This window comes from Triturus cristatus, chromosome 8 (assembly GCF_964204655.1).
Source record: "Triturus cristatus chromosome 8, aTriCri1.1, whole genome shotgun sequence".
In the NCBI taxonomy this organism is placed as follows: Eukaryota; Metazoa; Chordata; class Amphibia; order Caudata; family Salamandridae; genus Triturus; species Triturus cristatus.
The window spans coordinates 1432727807-1432749885 of record NC_140591.1 but is presented as its reverse complement, the minus strand read 5'-3'; the positions used below and the strand labels follow the sequence as shown (position 1 = coordinate 1432749885).

Sequence of the window (22079 nt, the reverse complement as noted above, 5' to 3'; positions counted from 1 at the left end):
ATATGCAACCTGCTCTATCAAAATCAAAAATAACTTTATTCGGACGAAGTTTCACCCATAAAAGTGATATAAATACATCAGATAAGAGAAGTATTTCTTAAGACAGTTAAAAATTGCACAAGTCAATAAGATTCAAGGGAGACAACAAAGACAGCACGTATTAGCAGTATAAATCATAACAGCATAGTACCTCGAGCCCTTACAGCATATCTTAAAAAGGAACCAACACTTCCATCTTCATCAGGTAATTGAAGGGGAAATGTAAATGCAGCTCTAGACTGACTAATGTTATAACATTTATTTTTAAACAATGGGATTAAAAACAGCCTGGTGCACATTTCGTAAAATGTACAAAAAACACATACAGTGCATCATCGTTTGGCCTGGTTTCCCATCACATGAGCATGGCATAGCAGCAAGGTTTTGCTTAGCCAAGAGGGAAACACAGCAAATATTTAACAGAATTGTCTCTTAGTCAAAATAATAATGAGCGTTCCCAATGGCCCCGTGGCTGCCAAAGATAATTAGGGGGGCAGTTAGGAGCTATCAAATATAGGTATGCTTACCGCCTCGTGGCCCATTCTGGTTTCACAACTGGTTCCAGGGGGGTGGGCATTCTCCTGCGAACCTCACTTCCGGTGGAGATCACTAAGATAGTCTCGGATGACAGAGGGCGCTATGTGTGCTTGATTGGGAGGTGGGAGGGGCAGCCCCTTGCCCTGGTTTCAGTTTACGTCCCCCCGGGCCTCCAGAACTCCACCTTCACTGACTTGGGTCGAATGCTGCTTGACCTTCCTGACAGCCTCCTGCTCATGGGCGGGGACTTTAATTCTGTGGTTTCGGGTGAACTGGATCGTCACCCACCAAGGACCCTCCCCGCTGCCCAGGCATGGCTGGGTGGGATGCTGGAGACCTTCGGCCTGGTGGATAGTTGGAGATTAATGCATCCGACCCAATGTCAATTCACCTTTCACTCGGGGGCGCATGGGAGTCTCTCTAGGTTAGACTACTTCCTTATGCCCGCGGCGCAGACTGGTCGGATTCGTGAGGTCAGGCACCTGGCGCGGGGTATCTCCGACCATTCTCCGCTGTGGCTTCTTTTTGACACCGGGCCGCGGTCTGCAGGGCGGATCGCTCCCATTAACCCATGGTACCTGCGAGACCCTACGACTCGTGACAGCCTGGTCAAGGCTATGGACCAATACTTCCTGGATAACGAGGGGTCGGTGTCGTCCGCAGTGTCCCTGTGGGAAGCCTTTAAAACCGTGATCCGCGGACACGCCCTTTCCCAGATAGTGGTGGCTAAGAGGGTCAAGAGTGAGGCAGTGGTGAGGCTGGAGACTGACATCTTGGGGCTGGAGTCGGCCTTGGAGGCGAATGTCACTCCGGACGGGCTCCATGCCCTCAGCCTGAAACAGTTTGAATATAGGTCCCTGGTCACTGACGCGGCCAAAACTATGTATAGGGAGCAGCAGGGTCGACTGTACGATGCCGGGGACAAGGCGGGAAAGTTGATCGCGTGGCTGGACAGGAAGGAGAGAGTGAATCGTGTGGTCCCGGAGTTGCGTGCTGCGGATGGTGTGTGTGTGACGGAGCCTGACGAGATTGTGGAATGTTTTGCCGACCACCTCCGGGCTGTGTACTCCCCAGTGACTGACAGGGATGAGGACGACTCTCGCCTTCTACTGAGGGATATCGCCTTGCCCGGCCTGTCCGTTGAGGACCGTGAGCGGCTGGACGCCCCCTTGTCGGCGGATGAAATAGCGACCGCGATCCGCTCCCTTCGCTCGGGCAAGGCTATGGGTCCCAACGGTCTCCCCATTGAGCTATATAAATTGCGCCCTGACAAGCTTGCGCCCTTCCTCAGTCGCATGTTCCGTGAGTCTCTGGCGGCGGGTTCCCTCCCGGCCGACCAGCGTTTGGCCACGATAGTCGTTATCCCCAAGGAGGACAAGCCGCGAGACCGCTGTACTTCTTACCGGCCTATTTCACTGCTAAACGCGGAGCCTAAGATCCTGGCGAAAGTCCTTGCCAATCGTCTGTTGAGCGTCGTGTGCGATCTTATTCATCCGGACCAATGCGGATTCATCCCGCATCGTAACACCGCTCTTAACTTGCGGCGTCTTCACGGCGCCCTTGCCAGGGCGGAGCTCCTCTCCGAACCGGCCGTGCTGGTTTCTTTGGATGCCACGATGGCTTTTGACACCATCGAGTGGCCATTCCTCTGGGCTGTCTTGGCTAAATTTGGCTTTGGGGAAGGATTTATTGGCTGGGTTAAGCTTCTTTACACGGGACCCATGGCTCAGGTGGTGGTGAATGGGCGGGTCTCTCGGCCCTTTGCCCTCGGCAGGGGCACGAGGCAGGGATGCCCGTTGTCCCCTTTGCTCTTTGCTCTCGCCCTGGAGCCACTCGCGGCTTGGCTCCGCTGGGAGCCCTCGCTTAGAGGGATCCGGTGGGCCCCGGGCTTTGAGGATCGGGTTTCGCTGTATGCGGACGATATTCTCCTATATCTCACCTCACCGCGGCAGTCGCTCAACGTCCTCTTTGACGTTCTGACTTCCTTTGGGAATAATTCGGGTCTCACGATCAATTGGTCTAAATCCTGCGTCTATCCGATCTCCGGTGGTCCTCCTCTCCTGCCGCCTCGGCTTCCGATCCAGGTATCTCTGAGCGGCTTTAAGTACCTGGGGATATACGTTTCGCTGGACCCGGTGGCTTGCTATGAGCAGAATCTCCTGCGTCCGCTTCGGCGATTGCGAGAGGACACGGCCCGGTGGTGCAGGCTGCCCCTGTCCCCGCTGGGTCGGGCCGCGCTGTTCAAAATGATGTCCCTTCCCAGGTTCCTCTATGCACTCCAGAATTCCTTTGACGTCATCCCAGTGGCCTACTTTCGGGAGGTGGAGAGCCTGCAGAGGAGACTGGTGTGGGACGGGCGGGCGCGTATTGCTCTTGCTAAGCTTACTCTCCCCTGGTACGACGGGGGCATCGCGCTTCCCGACATTCGCAGGTATTATTGGGCCGCGCAGCTTTCGGCCATCAACCATGCCACGTATGCGCCTGGCCTGAATCCGGCGTATGAGATGGACAAGTTCCTGCTTCCCGGCGGGGACTATAACAGGGCGCTTTACTCCCGCTCGGCTGGCCGGACCCTTACGGGTCCTACTAAGATTGCGGTGCGGACCTGGAGGGCTGCCACTGCGGCCACGGGCTGGAGTGAGCGACTGACATGTGCTACTCCTTTGTTTGCCTCCGATCGCCTGGGGAGCCTCTGGACTACGAAGGGGTTTGACCAGTGGGATACGATTGGTATCAGCAAAGTGGGAGACCTGTGGCATAAGGGCGCGGTTAAGACTTTCGCGGCTCTTCAGGCCGAATATGAGCTTACGGACAGGGAGTGCTTCCGCTATGCCCAGGTTCGACACGCCCTGCTTTCGGTCTTTGGAGAGGGGACCAAGATCCCGGTTTCCTCGCCCCTCGAGGACCGCATACTAGACGGACATGACCCTGACAGTACTATTTCTTTAATTTATAAGAAACTGATTAATCATCGGGCTGACCTCTTGGTGCGCCTTCGGGAGGCTTGGACGGGGGATGGGGTGGAATTGGACGACGAGGACTGGCAGTCTGCACTGTCGTCCCCCAAGGAGGTCGCCATTCCAGCCCGTCTCCGGTTGGTACAGCTTAAGATTCTTCACCGGGTGTATGTGACGGGTCCTCGCTTGGTCTCGATGGGATATTCCGACGATGGGCTCTGTAAGCGGGGTTGTGGGCTCAGCGCCACCTTTCTCCATATCCTGTGGGAGTGCCGCGAGGTGGCGGACTACTGGCGCCGGGTACATACGGTTATGGGACAGGTCACTGGGGTTGTGCTGCTGCCGGAGGTGCGTCGCTGTGTCCTGAATGTGTGGGAGCCCAATGATTATAGCGCGGCTCAGACTCGGTGGGCGGCCCTGGGGAACATGATTGCCAAGAGAGATATAGCGCAGCTTTGGGGTGCCCAGCGGCCGCCCACCGTGTCAGTATGGAAGGAGAATATGGACTGGTGTATGTTCAGGGAGAAGACTGTGTATGTTGCCCGTGGTAAGCCGGGGGCATGGGGCAGAATCTGGGGGCAATGGAACGCATATCGCGGGGGTATCTGTACGCCCCCCCTGGTGGACACCGATATCGCCATGTCCCCCTGACCCTTGACGGTTCCGGGCACCTTTTGGAATGACTACATATGGACGTTTGTTTCCCTTGGCCCCCCCCCGTCCCCAGCCTCCTGGTACTCCTTCCTTTCGCGTGCTGCTTAATGGTCTGAACTGGAGTTCCCCGGAGGAAGCCTGACCTGCACTGTTTGCCTTTATGCCTCGCCTTTTGTTTTTCTTTTAGTTTTTTGTGTTTGTTGGATTTAAGTCTCCTGTTCCTTTAGAACTATCCGGAGTCAATACGGGGCCGAGCCCCGGGAACCGACTGCAGCTTTGATAAATGTATATTTCATTCTGTACTTAGCGGCCGGCCCTGGTGGTTGTAGGCCCGTGCTTGTATCGAATTATTGTTCAATAAAAACTTTAAAAAAAAAAAAAAAAAAAAAAAAAATATAGGTATGCAATGATCTTTTTTTTCCTGACCATTCTACTTAAAGGACGTGCCCTCTCACAGGCATAAAAGGCTAATGCAACTTCTTTTTTTATCAAGATTAGAGCATATATCTGTCTCTACAAAAGCCCTCTCCATACCAATTTTTCCCAATTCAGTTTTAACATATGCCAGCCACAGGATTTGGAGACCATTATCACAAGGGAGGCAGTCAAGTATGATATCTCCAGTTAGAGCCGCCTTCTCATTTTTCCAAATTGACAGCCAGAGTATTAGCGGCCTGGCTCGAATATAGTCAGTTATATAAGGCAGATTTAGTTCTTCATGGCAGATAGAATGCGAAGTTGAAATTGGAACTGTGAGGAGCCGTCTACAAAACCTATTTTCTTTATATTGTAGGGCCTCGCAGGGCGCAATCCCCCATAGTTCAGCTCCGTATGATTCAATGGGAACACATTGAGATTTATATATCTGTAACAAAGGTACCAATTGTGCACCCCCCCAAGGTTGTGGGAAACTAAAAAGGGAGCCAATTGCTTTAGATAATTGCGTTCAGCGGTGTGCATTACCAGGGGTCCATACACCTGAGGCTGCAAAAATAACTCCCAAATATGAGAAGCTATTTACCCTGGACAACCGGTTGAAACCCACTGACAGGGTGGGGAGCTGGCCACATCGCAGCCCACATGCCATGATATGTGACTTTGAACAGTTTGTACACAAGTGGCTATAAACTCAACAAAAGCAAACACTAATAAGCGCAGTGCTTCTGGTGTGCTGGCCATCAGCACAGCGCCATCCACGTACAAGAGTGTTGGTAAAACGCACCCCTGCTCTACGTTCCTGCCTTTTGTTAGCTTGTTTCTGTTCCCTAATAGGTATCCTTGCAAGATTGCACATTTTGGGGATTCCCTATGTCTAAAAACAATTTTTTACACACAAAGTAAGTAATTGTCTGTATTTCAATGCTTTTCTGATTCTCCTTATGGTCATCAATGGCACATTTGCATGTAAGACATTATAATTAATTACGTTCTTTCTGGTATTTTTTTGTGATAGGAATGTTTGTGGCCTTTATTCAACTTTTTTTTATCTGGGCTTCGCTTTATTTGGGAGGAAAGAAAACCTTTTTGGTATCCTTTCGAATCATCTGAATAATTAGTCTATTTGAGCAACATCTTGTTTTATTTCTTGCAGTGCCCCATGAGTGTCATCTGTGACCTTGTGCCAGTCTTGTACTAGTTAGTGTTCTACTCCAGCCTTCCCATATTTTCACATCTCCATCTTATGCATCCCTTGTTTGGCAGTAGTGCAACAAAATTCTCAAAATATGAAAAGTCTTTGTTCAAAGCTAGAAGCAGTGTCAAAGTAGCTGTGTGTATGTTTGTGAACCTTGAGCCATTGGCTAGAGGAAGTAGGTGTAGTTTATGATAGAAATTGCCAACCCCATGTCGTATATTAAATTATCCATTGACTGTGAGCCTGTTGTGTGTAGTACAACCACCAATTCACTTCAGAGGCAAAAACATTTTGTCATAGTTTATTTTATAGATATTTTAGTCCTCTCTGCCTGCACACCTATTGTAGTATTTGTGTATCCCTCTACAAGCTAGATACAAGCTAAATATTGTTGACTGGCACAGTATTTGGGGCGTTTTGTGGTTCTTCTATTTTCATGAATAATTTCTATGAAGTTTAACATTTTTGATTTCTGTGCGATCAGGTAGGAGATGTTTACCGTTGATGCATTCTCATGAAGAACATAAACCATTACTATTACTTTTAAATAGGTTTGATGTGAACTTCCCAGTTAGCAATCAGTGCAGCAACTCAGCTAAAAGTCACCAAATGTTTCATCATCTTCCTTTTTTTTCAATTACCATTTGGCAGTACCTTTGGAGCCTCTCATATCAGGTGGCAACATTGTCATATGTATTTTTTCTATCTGATAGAGACATCTAGTCGCAGATTCCTTATCTTAGAATCCTCCAAAGGCGCCAGACTGGTTCCGGTAATTTGTTCAGTAGTACCTCTGCATGTCGGTAGAGGGCGTCGAGCAACGTAGTCTTCAGAATTTGCAGAATTTGAAGCCCTCCCCACACGCACTGATGTCAGTTCCTTCTTTTGCAGTTTCTCTGGCTGGTTTTTGGCCTATTCGAAATGTTTTCGTCGATCGAACAGTGTGCCCTTTTTCTACCCTTTTTGATGTCCTCAGGGTTCAAGCCTTGTGAGTCCTGTGGACAACAAATGTCCACCATGGATCCTCACTCAGTTTGCATGTGGTGTCTGGGTGAGCACCATGACCCTAACAAATGTGACTCTTGTCATCAGCTCCGACCAAAGGCGTGATTTCCCAGTCATCAAAGTCTTCTCGTCGTCCTCAGTCCCCTACGTGCTCCATGGACCGACCGTGTGTCCGCTCTAGGAGCAGTTTCCGCAGAGGTCATTCTCTTTCGACATCGGAGGTAAGTCTTCGCGTCGGCGGTTGAAGTTGCGGCATCTCCCACCTACGTCACCTACCGCTGGTCCCTGCTCTTCTGTTGAAGTGTCAGGGCATTAGTCCACCCACGTCTCACCAACTGTCCTTGGGCCGGGGCGTCTTTGACCCAGCTAAGAAAATATTCTCAATCTCTTCATTCTATTTTTGGGTTGTCGCCTTCCTCGGTAGCGCCCCTGGGCCCTGCGGAAGTGTGTGAGGTTGTACCTACGTCCCCGCTGATAGGTTCTCCCTTGGCTTCAGGACGGCCTCCTGTTTCTAACACCTTAGTGATGCCGGTGCACAGCCCATCGAGGCTCCTTCACCTTCTGGTCTGCCGACTCCAATGTCTGCATCGGCACTTGTCTGCCAGCTGCGATGATGGTGCCTTGATGCCGACCAACACTTCTTCCGACATCGAGGCGTCACCTTTCCGGCATTGACCAGCTTCAGTTATAGGATTGGATATGGTGCCAATAGAGCCAACGGTTTCAAACTCCCTTTCTCTGTTTTTTCCTTGTGTGGACCATGGTTGTGGAAGTACTACTGATGTTGTGATGTGTCTCCCTCCCATTTCAGACAAGGTTCCAGCCCCTATGCAGTCTAGCTGGTTACTTGAGTTGGGTGACGCGTGGCTTAGAATCTTCTCCAGCCTTCTGTCTCTTCCTGGTTTGGCTACAGAGGCGAGTTCCGCTCTGGGGGACATGCTCAATTGAGTTTCGGTTGTACTGGGCTTACACCATCTTTCTGTGAAATTATATACAGACCCTTTGCTTGGCGTACTACATCCTGACCAGCCCAATGTAGAGCCTGTCCTTCCTTGTAGTGACTGTCTTTTCAATGTCCTGCTGGGTGCTTCAGCTAAGCCTGAGACAGGGCTCCCTGTGGATCGCTCTATTTCTCACAGGCATCGCCCGGCCCCGGAGGATCAGGAAACTTGACGCTTGTGATAGGCGTATTTTCTCTTCTTCTCGCTCCGCCCTGCGATTTCTGAACACTTCCTGCACATAAAAAATCTCTCCTGCAGTGCAGGCACCCTTGCAACATGGCACAAGGGTCCTGGCACTAGGCAGCTTTTTTAGCACCAGCGGAAATGCAGGGGTGCGCCGTATTTTTGTAAATGCGGCACATCCCTGCGTATTGAAAATGTTGGAGCGCTGCGTTGCCAAATTTGGCGTAACACTGTGCTCTAGCATTTTCTTTTAAATATCGCCTCTTGTTTCCTCGCCTGCTTCTCCCACAACTCTTGCCCTCCCTTCCGAAGGAAGCCCGGAATGCTCTTGTTCCACTGGTTTGAGATGGGTAACAAGCTGCTACGCATCCACTGTGGTATGGATACCACTGACTCTGTTGGCCGGGCTATGGCTTCTCCATAGCCCTACGTCGGTGCTCATTTTTGCGTACTTCCAAGTTTTCGGAGGCTGTGCAAACTACTTTGATTGACATGCCTGTTGATGGCACCTCCCTTTGAAGTCCCACCGCCTGACTCGGCTTTACGCCGGTTCAGAGATAGTTATGGTGGTGTGGAGTCTTAACTCTGTTGTTGTACTAGGTTGTCGGGACAAATTGTTTCCCCTTGTTTCAGCTCTTCTCGACCTTCATAGGGTGGAGTACTTCTCTCCCTTCTAGGGTTACACCCAGTGTGATGTTCCTGCTTGCTGCAGATGCTTTTCTTCTACATATTCTGTTAGTGACAGATTTAGTTTCCAGCCCTCTGGAGCATATCTTACTGTGCGGCCTCGTGAGGCCCTGTTCTACAGCTTCCTTTTGCCGCTTTATTTTCTCTACCTGAGTACTTACTCTATATGGGGTATTTTGCTGCATTGTGCGATGCGCTATTGCCTTTATTGTGCTCCTGCTGCTATTAATCTTCTGCTGTTTGGTGTTCTTTGAAATTGTTGTTACCCTTTAGTTGTTCCTACCTGTCTAATTGGGTCGCAGCCACGACTGTTGCTTCCTGCGGATTTTTTAAAATTCATATCTGCCATCGTACTGTAGCTGTTGTGTCTGCTGTTCTTTTCAGTTCTGTTCCCCTGGGACCAGTCCCTTTCGTGGTTGGATTTATGCCTTGGTATCCTTCTTCCACAGGAGGCTAGGTTCCCTTTCTTTCCTGTTTCTTCCTTTCTCCTTGCAGGTGGAGATACTGCTCTCTTTTCACAGCTCTCTATGTCACTCCCGCCTTTGTGGCATTGTTTTTCTATGTGGCGGACTACTTTCCCCTATTTGCCTTCTCCCTTTAGAGGGATCCTTTACCTCCCTTTGGGTATATGCCATCTTCTGTCCAACTAAGTATTTCTGCTGCTTATGCACTGTCCACCAATGTTGGGGTCTTCTTCCACTTCCTGGTGTTTGTTCTCCTCACACTCTGTACTCTCAGTTTTTGTCTTGAGCTTTAGTTTGGTTTATTACCTGTTAGTTTCCATGGAGTGTTGGTCAGGTTTCTCACCTGTTTTTTTAAGCCTCCATGGGTTGGGCAGTGTGTGTGATTATGTACATCAACTATTTGTTGCCAACTTGTTGCAATTAGTCTCCGCCAGCCCTTTTGTTTCACCCAAGCGGTCTTTTTCCTCTTCTTTTCTTCTTGATGGTGGACTCCCACCTGCTGTTTATTCTTCATTTCACCTGTTACCAACTGTTGTCACCCTTCTTAAGTCGATGGCATTGGTTCTTAGACTGTTGCCCTTGTTTCCTGTAGTGGGCAATACCCTCCACCTCCTCCTCTTAGGTGGCATTGTGTTGCTGTTTTCCAACCTTGTCTTTCTGTATCCACCTTAGTTACGGTTGTACCTTCTTCTTTACGACGGTAGGATGTATTATTTCATTCCTCTCTGATTACCTCTGTTCTTGCAGTACCCTTCGTTTTTCCACATCCCGTCCTCCCACTCACTGGCGAAGGATGTGGGTTACCTCCGGGGGAGTGCATATACTTTCGCCCCCCTGTATGACTTGTGCGTCTACAGGAATTTCTATGTTTTTTCTACGCATATTTATCCTTATATACTTTGGATGTATATCTCTTTGCATGTATATACCTATCATACAGGTTTGGAGGTTCTAAGACAGCGACACCGCCATCCCGGTTCGTACTTGGAAGCGGGAGAGCCTTGGTAAGAGGGGAACTCGACCTCTGAACTCACAGTTGGCTACCTTTAATGTATTGAGCTGACTCTCCCCCTCTCCATGTGTCACAACCCACTGCCGACCATAGGTTGAAAGGTTGGGTGAGACTCCTCACTTGGGACTCACCACTGGCACAGTCACGCCCCCCCCCCCCCAACTCGGGAGGTGGAGCTGATTCAACGTATTTCAATCTGATTCGTCATACTTAGGTCCTGAAGAAGTGTCGCTCGATTTAGGAGCCCTTAAGACACGAAACATGTCGACCTGATACTAAGTAAGCCACCAAGGTACCTTAAGCCCGACAGGTGGTTCCACTGCTTTTATTAAACCCAGATCAAGGAGTGAATAAAGAAACTACGACAGACCTGGAGCCTTTTTTAATAATTCACTTTCACATTACTAAATCACATAGCACTGACTGCCCACATACATACCTCACATACGGCATCTCTACAGATCGAAAGAACTCCGCCAAAGTTGCCACCAGGCCCGTCGGACATTGCAGCGCCGGTCCGACGAGGAGCGCCCTATGATGAAGCATGACACCCCTAAAAAGGTGTGTGAGGGCAACATGATCTGAAATTTCAGATCCCCCAGCGACTTGAATCCTGTGGCACGCAGTGACAGTGTCCTTGCTCATGCCATATATGCTTTATAAGAGGAACTGACTACCCTGTACTTAGCTTGCATATACCTATCATATGCATGAATATTTTCTAAATGTCTTTTACTTGTGGTATAAATATATGTGTGCTATGCACATATGGTCGTCTGGCCTTCTATACGGTGTATGTCGCTGCATTTTACCCACACTCTTCTTGATGACCAGGTTCAGCATTCTTGGTTGTACTTGTTTGTTTCATTTATTTTCTTCAGCGGGCATCTCAGTTACTTTTTTTGGAGGATGCCTTATAAACCTTGGAGTTTCTCAATGTAAGACCGGTTTTCTTTACCGCTCTTGTTGCTTCCTAGCAATGCTCTTCAGCATCCATTCCTCTCTTTCTCTTTTCTGCATCATTCTATCACTGGAGGTTTATTTTTTTTCCGAAATCTGTTTCTCAGCATTGTTTCCTCAATTATCGGTGGGTGCTCTTTATTCGTTGTATGTGTTGTTGCAGCTGAGCACGTTGTGTATGCTCCATCCATTTGGTTTGAGCCTGGACTCTATGGACTATTGTCCTTGGTCCCTTTGCATTCCCAGATCTTAGGTTACATCCCCTTTGGGGGTTGCCTCCTTTACTGGTTCTGTACCGTTTTTCTCATCATCTTATATCTTTCCAATCCCTATGGACTCCCCACAGTCCTGATTGAAGATCAGTCCTTTTGGTCAGCATCTTGCTTCATCTTTCATTTTCGGATAGTCTGGTCCCTTCTATCTTTGGACTGGCTTCTCCTATTTGGGAATTTTTGGTGAGGTCAGTTTGCAGCCCCTCCTCCAAGTATGGTATTGCTTGGGTATCTGATTCTAAGATAAGGAATCTGCAGGTAGATGTCTCTGTCAGAGGGGTAAGTTACTTACCTTTGGTAAGGCCTTATCTGGTAGAGACAGGATATAGCCGCAGTTTCCTTATCGGCCCTCCCATCCTCCCCGCTCTGCGAACTGAGGACATTGTTGTCTCCAAGATCCCCTCTTTGCATACTACTACAGTTCTTTCCATCTGTACTAGTTGATACAAGACTTTTTCCTTTTTTGGCACACTGTTTCCAGACATTGTTTCTCTAAGTGGCTCCGTGTGTTTGGCGTAAAAATAGTCACAAAGAAACTGACATCAGCGTATCGGTGGAGGGCTAATACGGGCTCTGTTGACATCACATTCGGGAGACGACGTTGCTATGGAGTCGCTCGACACCCTCTACAGATGAGCAGAGATACTGCTGGAAAAAAATTCAGGATCCTGTCTGGCGCCAGGGGAGGATTCTAAGATAAGGAATCTGCCGCTAGATCCTGTCTCTACAAGATAAGGCATTACCGAAGGTAAGTAACTTGTCCATCGAATTTCCTGACTTGTGCCATTTTGTGGCTACGATTTTTAACTGTATTAGCCCATGAAGATACTTCCTATGTTTTCCCTAGATACTTTTTGTCTGTTCTCATGATACTTCTTATGAATTCTCTAGATAAGATTTCCAACTTGCCTAGTTGATGCATGCCTTGAAATACTAATGTATGGGAAATATAGTTCCCAACAACTGGTGGTTCAATTACAGATTTACAATCATGACGACCTTCTAGCCAGGTGATTCATATGGTGTAGGGTATATGGTTAGCTCCCATGTCTACAGTTCAAAATGTAAATAAGGTATTTTACTGAAAAATTAAGTCTTAATATAATAATAATATATCATCTGAAAACAATATTTTAAGGCAATTGCTTGAATAAGAAAGTTTGGAGAAGTAAAACCCAATTTTGAGTTCAGTTGTGCCGAATATTGCTTTGCAAGTTCAAAATGTGATGCCAAGGAAAATATTTCTGAAAATGCATAAAAGTAGCAGTGCTCTTGCTACACTGAATATCAGTTCCACCCCATTTGGTACTTGCATATAAATGGTTAAGGCAGCATATATCTACACATTATTAATAGGAAATACATATACTAATGTCAAAATAATATGATACTCTTTCCATAGTTCAATATATATAAGCCATTTGAACTGTGACTGCACACCAATGATCATATCTAACTCCTATTAAATTAATCTACTACAAAAAAACTGGAGTAAATGCACTTAATAGTTCCCTTCAGAACACAAGACTAATCCCAACAACTCACAATCACCTCAGGATTAACCACTAACCTTGGTTGCCGAGAGTAGTGTGTTCTCCTCATAAAGTGCTTCACCACCTATTATTAGGGGTAATAAGGCAGCAGCGGCTGATCCTTAAGGGCGGAGGGGGCCTGCCCCCATCTTTTTCCAAACATGAAGCGTGCCGGTCAGGCTCAGCAAAAGTTAGCCTGACAGACACTCTTCATATTCAGTCAGGCAATCAGACGCTATACTTGCACTAAATGCACAGGCGCCTGGCTGCCTCAGCTGAATTTTGCGGGGCTGAAGATGTCACAGCCCTTTGGGTATGACCTCCTCAGCCCAACAAGTTGCTTGGTGGTCCTCCCCCTCATGAGGAGGGGGAGCGTGACTGATAGTCGCGAACCTGGTTGCTTCAGGTTTATGCCTTGAAGTGCCCAGGGCCAGGTGTCTATCAGTGATGCTTGTCACAGAGTCGGGTATGGTCCGCAGTTTTTCTGACTCCCATCCCACACTGTGATGAGCGAGGGACTGCCACCTCTTCTCATTGACTGACCCATAACAAGGTCAGCCAATGAGAGAACGGGGCAGAATCAATTGTCCGGAACCAATGAGGCTTCCCTTTCGCCACACTGGATTATCACTAATGTCTGATAATGTTTTATTTTTTATTTTGGTGCATCTGTGTGTGTGTATGTATGTGTTTTTGAGTGCCTGCTATGAATGCATGTGAATAAGTATGCATGGGTGACTTGCCTGCCGCCACCAAATAAGCGCTAAATAAATGCAATTATAATATAATACAGTTAATAAGCTCTACATAAACACAGTTACAGTATAATACTGTACAAAAGCCTGAAGTAGAACATTTTTCTTTGCAGAGTTATTAAAGAGCTTGAAGCTCAACTAGAGTATGAGCGCCTACGTCGAGAGAAGATGGAGGGGCAGCTGGATGATTATCGAGCAGAGATTGCGCACCTCAGAGCGTCCTTGGAAAAGGTCAAGACCTCGGCCAATTTTGTGGTTAGTTTTGTTGTACTGTTCTGGAAGTGATGTGGGTCATGTGGCAGTTGCCGGCTAAGATTACAAACGAACATCACCTTTAAAAAAAACTTCTGTAGCAATGACATTATGGTGTCAACCCAAAGCTGAAAAATTCCACAATTATTTTTAGTTTTGCATCCGTTCCACTCCCCCATAATACCCTCCTTATGACATCACACATGACCTCATATGACATCATCAATTACATCTCTGGAGACAATAAATATGAAGTAACTAATAACAGTATAGATAAAGTAACTGATGTCCACTCACATAGCTAACACATCGCCTGCTGCTGCTTCATTTTAATCGTAAATTTAATAACCGTATTTAGACTTGGTTCTCTGCAGTTGTCAGTCATAAATGATGCCATAGATCATTTCATGAGTGATGTCATATGTGAGGTTATAAGCACAAGTTATAGTTAGTTCTGCTAACTATAACTGATAAATTTCTGTGTGTGTTTTTTAGTTCAAAACATTAACGTTGTCACTGAGAAATTTAGCTAACTATAACGTTACGAATTTCTAATTTTTTCTTTTTAATCGAAAACATATTTTATTACACCTAACTATAGCAGTACTTTAACCTTTGGCTTTTTTCAGTGAATTTGAAGAGTTTTTTTTTATATTTAAAAACACATTTTTATTACACCTAAATATAACGTTACTTTAACCTTTGGTTTCTTCGGTGAATTTGAAGGTTTTTTTTTTATAAATAAAAATCTCTCTAAAAATACAGAAACTAACTACTCCAACATGGTTTGCATTAGGTATGTTCAACTTCTTAGTTTTTGTAACTCACATATACAGAAATATTCCAATCATAGTTCTCATAGTCTTTGCATGTATCTTTACATAAACTTCATAACCTAAGTGTTTTCACTATGTACATCCATTTTTAAGATGTGTGATCACTCTTGTGGGTGGATCAAGGGAGGCTCTCTAAGATCTTAATTATACATTTCATTCTAATCTATTGTACAGAAATGTGTTTCATGTGCGCAGTTATTACTGAATGCTAATCTTTAATAATAAAGTCAGTACAGTATGTATATTGATCTAATAATTTTGTTTACAAACTTACGGTGCTCTTGAGACGATCACGGGAGTTGAACACACAATCTCCTGCATGGACTATGCGGGGGCTGTACTTCCTGTCTGGCTCTCACATTCAGCTTGTGAGAGTACACATTTTGAATTAAGTTGATAATAGTGTATTTTTGTTGTTTTGAAGAAAGTAAGACATGAGAAGTGTTGCTTAAAGTTGAGAGATAGTTAATTTATTATTGCATTTGAGATATTAAGAAAGTTCATTTTTTTCGATCTCGCAGGCCTCCCGCGATAAGCCCGGGAGAGCAAAGGCATCCTAAGGAAGGATTGTGATTGTTTCATATGGATGTCTTTATTTAGCAAAGAACGATTCCTTCCTTGTTGCTTCATTTACCTAATGGGCTTTCCTGTTGTTAGACCTTTTTGGCTAGCTCTATGACATTGCTGATTTTCTGTCCCCAGAATGTCATACTCAGATTCAGATGAGAACCCTACTGCTGTTCCTGCAACTCAGACACTTAATTCACCCAAGAAGTACTTGGTGTGGTAATTTTTTCAAATGAAGCCAGGTAGGAAAAATGTACCTGAGAAAAATGTGATTTGAAAATATGCAAAAGGGCGTTCGGTAGGGGCAGCTGAAGCTGTAATACCACTGGGGTGTGGCAACATTTGAGGGCTATGCACCCTCACTGCCTTGCTCGGGCTGAGTTACCCCGTGCTGCAGAGCTTGATAACTTATATGGGGTGTCCACATCTTCAACCTGGTTACAATGTGCCTGACTAGGTAAGCACCGCTCAAGCAGATAATAACTCTGCCTATCTGTACAAAGTCCTTTTTTGCTGCTCATGCAAGGGGGTATTTTTTTCTTTTGAGACAAGCAGGGCTGCACGGTACAGACTTGCTCAGGATCATAAATGCCCACCTAGGCAGTAGTTTAAAAAAAAAAAAAGAAATACTAGTTTTTTCTCTATGTTTTGAAGATATTGTTTTTTTTTCCTCCCAATTTCTTGTATTTGTTGTACCCTTTTTTTAAAATAAGTTAAAAACTTTAAAAAAAAGTTGTTATTAAAAATCTGAATTAAAAAAGCTCTTTTCAGAGCTACCCTATACTTTCATTATGTATGTTGTTTGTACTGTTACCCTTTTTAGGTCGAGCCCTGCAAGACCTGTTTTGTGGGCTTTTGGAACACCCACCAGTTGCCACTGGTTGTTAACTGTGGCATTCAGAAATGGTGGCCTGTTTTTGGTGTTTGTCCATGTTAGTCCCTTCTTTCTGTGTGTGTTACCACCCCATGGCGATTTCATTAATGGATTCTTTTAGTCGGCCTGCTCCTTCACAGCAGTCGCTCCTCCCCTGTGATCAGACTCCATTTTCTCCCTTCCGCTCCACACTACAGAAGGGAGCTGGAACAGTCACGGCGTGCTTCCATTTCTTTCTAGCCACGTGAGCCCTATCTTCTTCACTCCCTTTTGCCCACCCACCCGAACATTCCAGCAAGGGGAGGGGCCTGTCTGATCGGGCTTCTGCCATCTCCCAGTCTCTTTTTTCAGTGCTTAAAATGGAGACCTCGCAGTGTTGGTTAGTGTGGTTGTGGGCCATCCTTGATGTAGCAACGTCTTAGTAAATGGGTAACAAAGACACATTTGCGTAAGTCTGATTTTCGTAAGTATTTTGACTCTTCTCGGTCATTGACTGTTTACTTCAGTAAGCTCTCAAACGTGTGCTGGGCTCACACGTATTGGCAGGATCGCCGATGAGCACCACTTTGTGGTCATAAGAACATTTTTTAAGCTTAACATTGTTCACTCAGGGTCAAAGTACAAGCAACTGTAGAATTGTGTCCCATTGGAAGAGGTTTATGTGTTGCACAGAATCCCCCGTGTTTATGTTAAGGTCTTCGGAGGAGTGGACACAGCATAACAGTTAGAACTGACGACTTTGCAACGGCTGAACCACGTTCAAGCCTTGGCATCGGAACAACATCAGATGATGAATTTTTAGCTATTTTAGATGAGGCCTGTGTTTTGTAGAGTTGTTAATTTATTCCACCCTTTCTTTGAAAACCGTGACTTGGGTTTCCTCCTGCCTTATCTCAATCATGAACCAAAAAGAAAAGTCACGTTTTGACTTAACATTGCTACCATTTCATGCAAGTCATCACGGGCACCATTACTATTCCTAAAACGTTTCACCTGCAAATGACGAATTTCAGAGGTATTGGCGGGGCTTTAAGTGTGATGAAAAAACTGGGGGGTCTCTCAAGGGGCGTGGGCGATATAATTAAGGGCGTGGATTAAAACACTAAATTTGAAGTCTCGGATTAGCATTATGTGCCCCCCGACTGATATTTTGATGCTTCGTTCTGGCTTTGCGTTCAGATATATAATAAATATAACAAGCAATATTACACCTACAGCAAACCAGGACTATTGGCTTTGTCAATGGTGGTATAAAATAGGTAAAATGCTTCAAGTCTGAAATGATGAGACTAAAAGAACTCTAACGAGTCTCTTCAAAGATACATGAAAGGCAGTGAAGGGCAGTACTGCCTCAAAATTAAGATTCTTTTTTTTTTCACCCCGAGGGTGAGGACACTAAAGGAGAGCCTGAAAGTGACCCATTTCGGCACGTGTTTTTTAGAACTGCCGGTGCAGACCAACGACAGGACCCGGCCCACTTTAAGCAGTGGGTGTTGGTTTTATTAATACTTCTATACCAAACAGGACTGCAACACCCAGAATGAGCAAGTAGAGTCAGAGCAGTTACCTTTGGTACTGGAAAATGAGTTCGGATTCCGGGGTCGAGTTCTGTGATGCTGGACAATCACATGACCCCCCCACAAAGAGTATGCTCTCTCCCAGCGCAGAATAGGACATTCTGCATAGAGTACTACGTTAGAGTGTATTAGTAGCACATCGGGGCATTTAAAAATGACTCGAGTGTGGCTCATAGGGTAGCATGGTTAAATGACCAACCCATTGTTTAATGTTTCTTTCAAGCAGATTAATGGATCAATGTGATTGCCGGTCAACATAGGGGGCGGGGATACCTATTCAAAACAGTGTATTAAAGTGGGCTTGTGTTGTGTCTCTCAGGGCATAGGATTCATGGGGCAAGCCCCTCAGGTAGCATGCAACTCTAGAGTGGTTCCACAGTGTTTTTTGTATGGTACACGGAACTGCATGGAGCGATGTTGTGGCTAGACATGCAGATTGGGTTCCCAACATGATCTGCATATCCAGCGGCTGAGAACAGTGGGGACGAAGAAAACAACCAGCTGTGCCGGCGGCCATGCCCAGGGATGCCAGAGTCATGTAAGGTGTGAGTGGAAGGAGATCGCAGTGCAGGAGGCCACAGCTAGCAGGTCTGTTATGCAGGCATGGCTCGCAGATACCCACGCTGCTTTGGTGAAGTAGTCCTGAAAGTTTGTGTCATTCAAGGATACTACAAAGTTTGAAGGTATTGGACGGGCACAAAGCATTTGTTTATTTGGGAATCTTTTTTAACCTAATTATGTCCACTGGCATGCAAAGGCGGCAGGGTATGTGATCGTTTGGGTCGTAAGAATGACATTGGGGATCGTTTAGCGCTAGTGCAACACTGGGCCGAGGTCGAATAGGGTGTTGCCTACTTTAGAAGGTTCCACTTGGATCATGTCCAGTAGCTGCGTCTGGAATGATTAAAGGGATTTGAGGTCCTCCCGAACCCTCTGTGCTACGGGTTCTGTCTGCTGAAGGCAGACTCTGGAAACTGCCTTCCAGAATACAGAGTGAACGATTCCAGGTGCTGCTTTGGATCAACATATCTAGGTTAGTCTAGAACCACAGCACTTTAATGCTTACCATTTCAATTGTAGATCCCCTGTTCACATGCATTGGCACAGTGACTCGGGCCATCTAGAACCTTATCAAGGTACCTGAGCTGTGTAGGGTTCCAGATCACCACGTGTTCTCTGGGTAGTTCGCTGATTCATTAGTCTAGAACCTTGCAATGCAGCAAAGCATGTTCAAGCTCTCCATTCCCCTGATGTGTCCTGTTGCAGTATGGAAACTCTTCTTGAATTGTGTAGTGTAATACTGAATATTTGAGCTCTAGAACCCAGTGCTGTTATTGGCACAGTAAGTCACCCATTCTAAAGCTGTGCAGAGTAATGCAGAATGCTTATTCCAGTGGTGTATACCGGCGCAGTATGTCAACCCTTACAGAACGTGCAGTGTAATGTAGATTGTTTGAGTTCTAAAACCCAGTGCTGTATATTGGCTCAGTAAGTCACCCAGTCAACACCCATTCAGTGTGATGTAGAATATTTGAATTCTCAAAACAAGTACTGTATATTAGCCTAGTAATTCAATTCTTATAGAACAATGCTGAAGGACATTTGAGCTCTAGATCCCAGTGTGTCATGGTGCTGTAAACCAGTGGTCCAGAAACGTGCAGTGGTGCTCAGAATATCCTAGTTCTACTGAAAGCTTGGTTCTGACTCCCTGCCCTGAAGTAAAGTGAGGGCACCCATACACAAACACAGCCTCTTTATACATCTATAACCTTCTCTCCCATTCTCTCTCAGACACTATTTCTGGTTCTGTATCTAAACTTCAGTCACCACTTCACACACAAACTACCTATTCTTCTCAATCTTACTTTCCATGTATTTAATACAACTCTCACCCCTATCGATTCACCATACCACATAAATACGCTACAAAAATTCACTACGCCATATAATTCCACCTCACTCAATTCCACAACTAACAATTCCAGTTCAAAGTAATAAACAATACACTACACACCACATACATCCACTCCAATCCATAACACATAGGTAAGAGACATTTACAGTGCCAATAGCTCTAACTCTCTTTAATTTTGTTAACACCTAAACACACAGATCTTAAGTTTAGCTCATACCTATTTGTTCTTTTTGTCACCAAAAAGGCAAAGCTGTGCACACAGTTCCACGCCACACAATTCAACTCTACACATTTCTGATCCAAACCACATAATTTGACACCAAACCACATAATACAGCTCAACAACACAATTAACACACCAAGTACATCCAATCCTCACCATACAATTCCACATGGTGCCACAAAATTCAACAGCACACCACATAATTAAACTCCACTACATACCACTCCACAGCACAAAATACTATTCCACATAATTATCCTCCATAACATACAATCCCACTCCACATAATTCCAGTACACTCAATTCCACATAATTACTAGCCACATAATTCCATAGCACACACACCACATAATTTTGCTACACAAACCCACTCCACACCACACAATTCCACACCACTCAATTAACTAATCCAATACAACCCACATAATTCCACTACACAACACATACATACACACATTCCATAACACATACGTAAAAGACATTTCTGTATACAATGCCAATAGGTCTAACTCAAACAAATACGAGAGCGATTGCATTTCCAATGCTTGTTTTCCTTCTTGATGACTCTCGCAAGACACTTGCAGGAGCCATGATGCTCTCATTTATAGCATAGTTGACTCTAGCCGGCCTCTCGTGAGAGTGTACTTTTATAATGGAATTTGCATTTTCACTGAACATATCCTGTTGTTATAGATACCCCCTTTTTTATACGATCCCGCAAGACTCTCGTGAGATCATCAAAATTACTTTAGAGGAAGAATTTACATTTTCCTTCATTACAATGCTTACCGCTTACAACCCGCACTGCTAGACTATTGGGAGAGACTGGCCTCTCCACTGAGACCTTGCATGAAGATAACTAGTGTGTAGAGTAGGGTGTAAAAAGGCACTGCCTCTCCATTCACACCTTTCCCAGGTTTAGTAGTCTGCATAGTAGGGTGGGGATGGTACTCGTCTCACATTTAAGACCTCACTGTTCCATACTAAGTATAATAAGTACTATCCTACCTACCTCTCCCCAGGGAAATAACCATATTTATTAATATGTGGGAATGGATTTCCCTGTCCACTCACAGCTCTACCCAGCATCACAATCTATACAGTAGTATGTACCAAAACATTGTCTTCTGCACTAACATCTATCTCCAGGACAACTTGGGTGTACAGTAAGGAGTAGTGAACCAGTGGCCTCTGTCCTTACACCTCTACTTAGAACAACAGCAATATGCAGTGCTGTCTGGGAAGGGACTCATTTCTCTGCTAACACATCTTACCATGGTAAGAGGTGTCTCTAGTAGAGTTTGAGAGAAATGTATCACTCTACTAATACCTCTTCTTATGCTGATAGGTATGATAACTCTGCATGCAATAGTGTGTGTAGGGACAGGCCTCTCTCCTGTGATGTGTCTCTTGGATAATGCTTGAGCAAATTAGGGTGTGACCATTGTGGTCACACCTCTCCCCAGTATGACAGAAGTACCAGTAACGTTTGGAGTTGAATTCCATTTATGGTTAAAGTATGTCTTGCATAACATCTATAGAGACTATGGTATGAAAAACACTGCCCTCTAAGGTGAGACAACTCTTCAGAATAATGTGCAAAGTAGGCTGTGAGTAGGAACTGTTCTTCCTGCACCTACCTCTGTTCATATTGATGAATGTCCATAGTAGAGTATAAAATGGAGTTTCCTCTCTGTTCAGAACTGCTTCTTGGATAATTTGTGTCCATATTTCACTGTGGAATGATACTTACTTGTGTTTTGAACACCTTCCAATGGCAACACTCATACATAATAGGTTGTGCACAGCAGCTGATAGCAGTGTGTGTTAGAGTATAAACATGCGTTTAACTCTGTGCGAAGATCCCTCTCTAGCATTACAGTTACCAATATTACAGCATGCAACACATCACTGTTGCTTGACAAATAACCATACCTGCATTGACATATAATTGACTCCTCTATTACCAACTCTCTATAGGATAAAAGATTAGCATAGTACCATTGTTATACATATAGTAACATATTCACAGTCCTAATATGTCCTAATATGTGTGGTGGGACCGCCGCATTACTGGCGGGCGGTCCCTCCACCGCAAAGATGGCAGTCGGACTCATGTCTGCCCACCATCATAATGAGCCCCT

The 22079-nt window shown here is 45.5% G+C and overlaps 1 protein-coding gene across 3 annotated transcripts in view; it reads left to right on the top strand.

Moving 5' to 3' along the window:
- Positions 1–22079, top strand: part of ANKRD42 (ankyrin repeat domain 42) — a 394873-nt gene that overhangs the window by 348903 nt on the left and 23891 nt on the right. For 2 of the 3 annotated variants that reach the window (XM_085620564.1, XM_085620566.1), the window contains exon 11: positions 13805–13946. In XM_085620564.1, the coding sequence (XP_085476690.1) occupies positions 13805–13946 (142 nt within the window). The remainder of the gene's footprint in view (positions 1–13804; positions 13947–22079) is intronic. The other variant, XM_085620565.1, reaches the window with a different exon arrangement.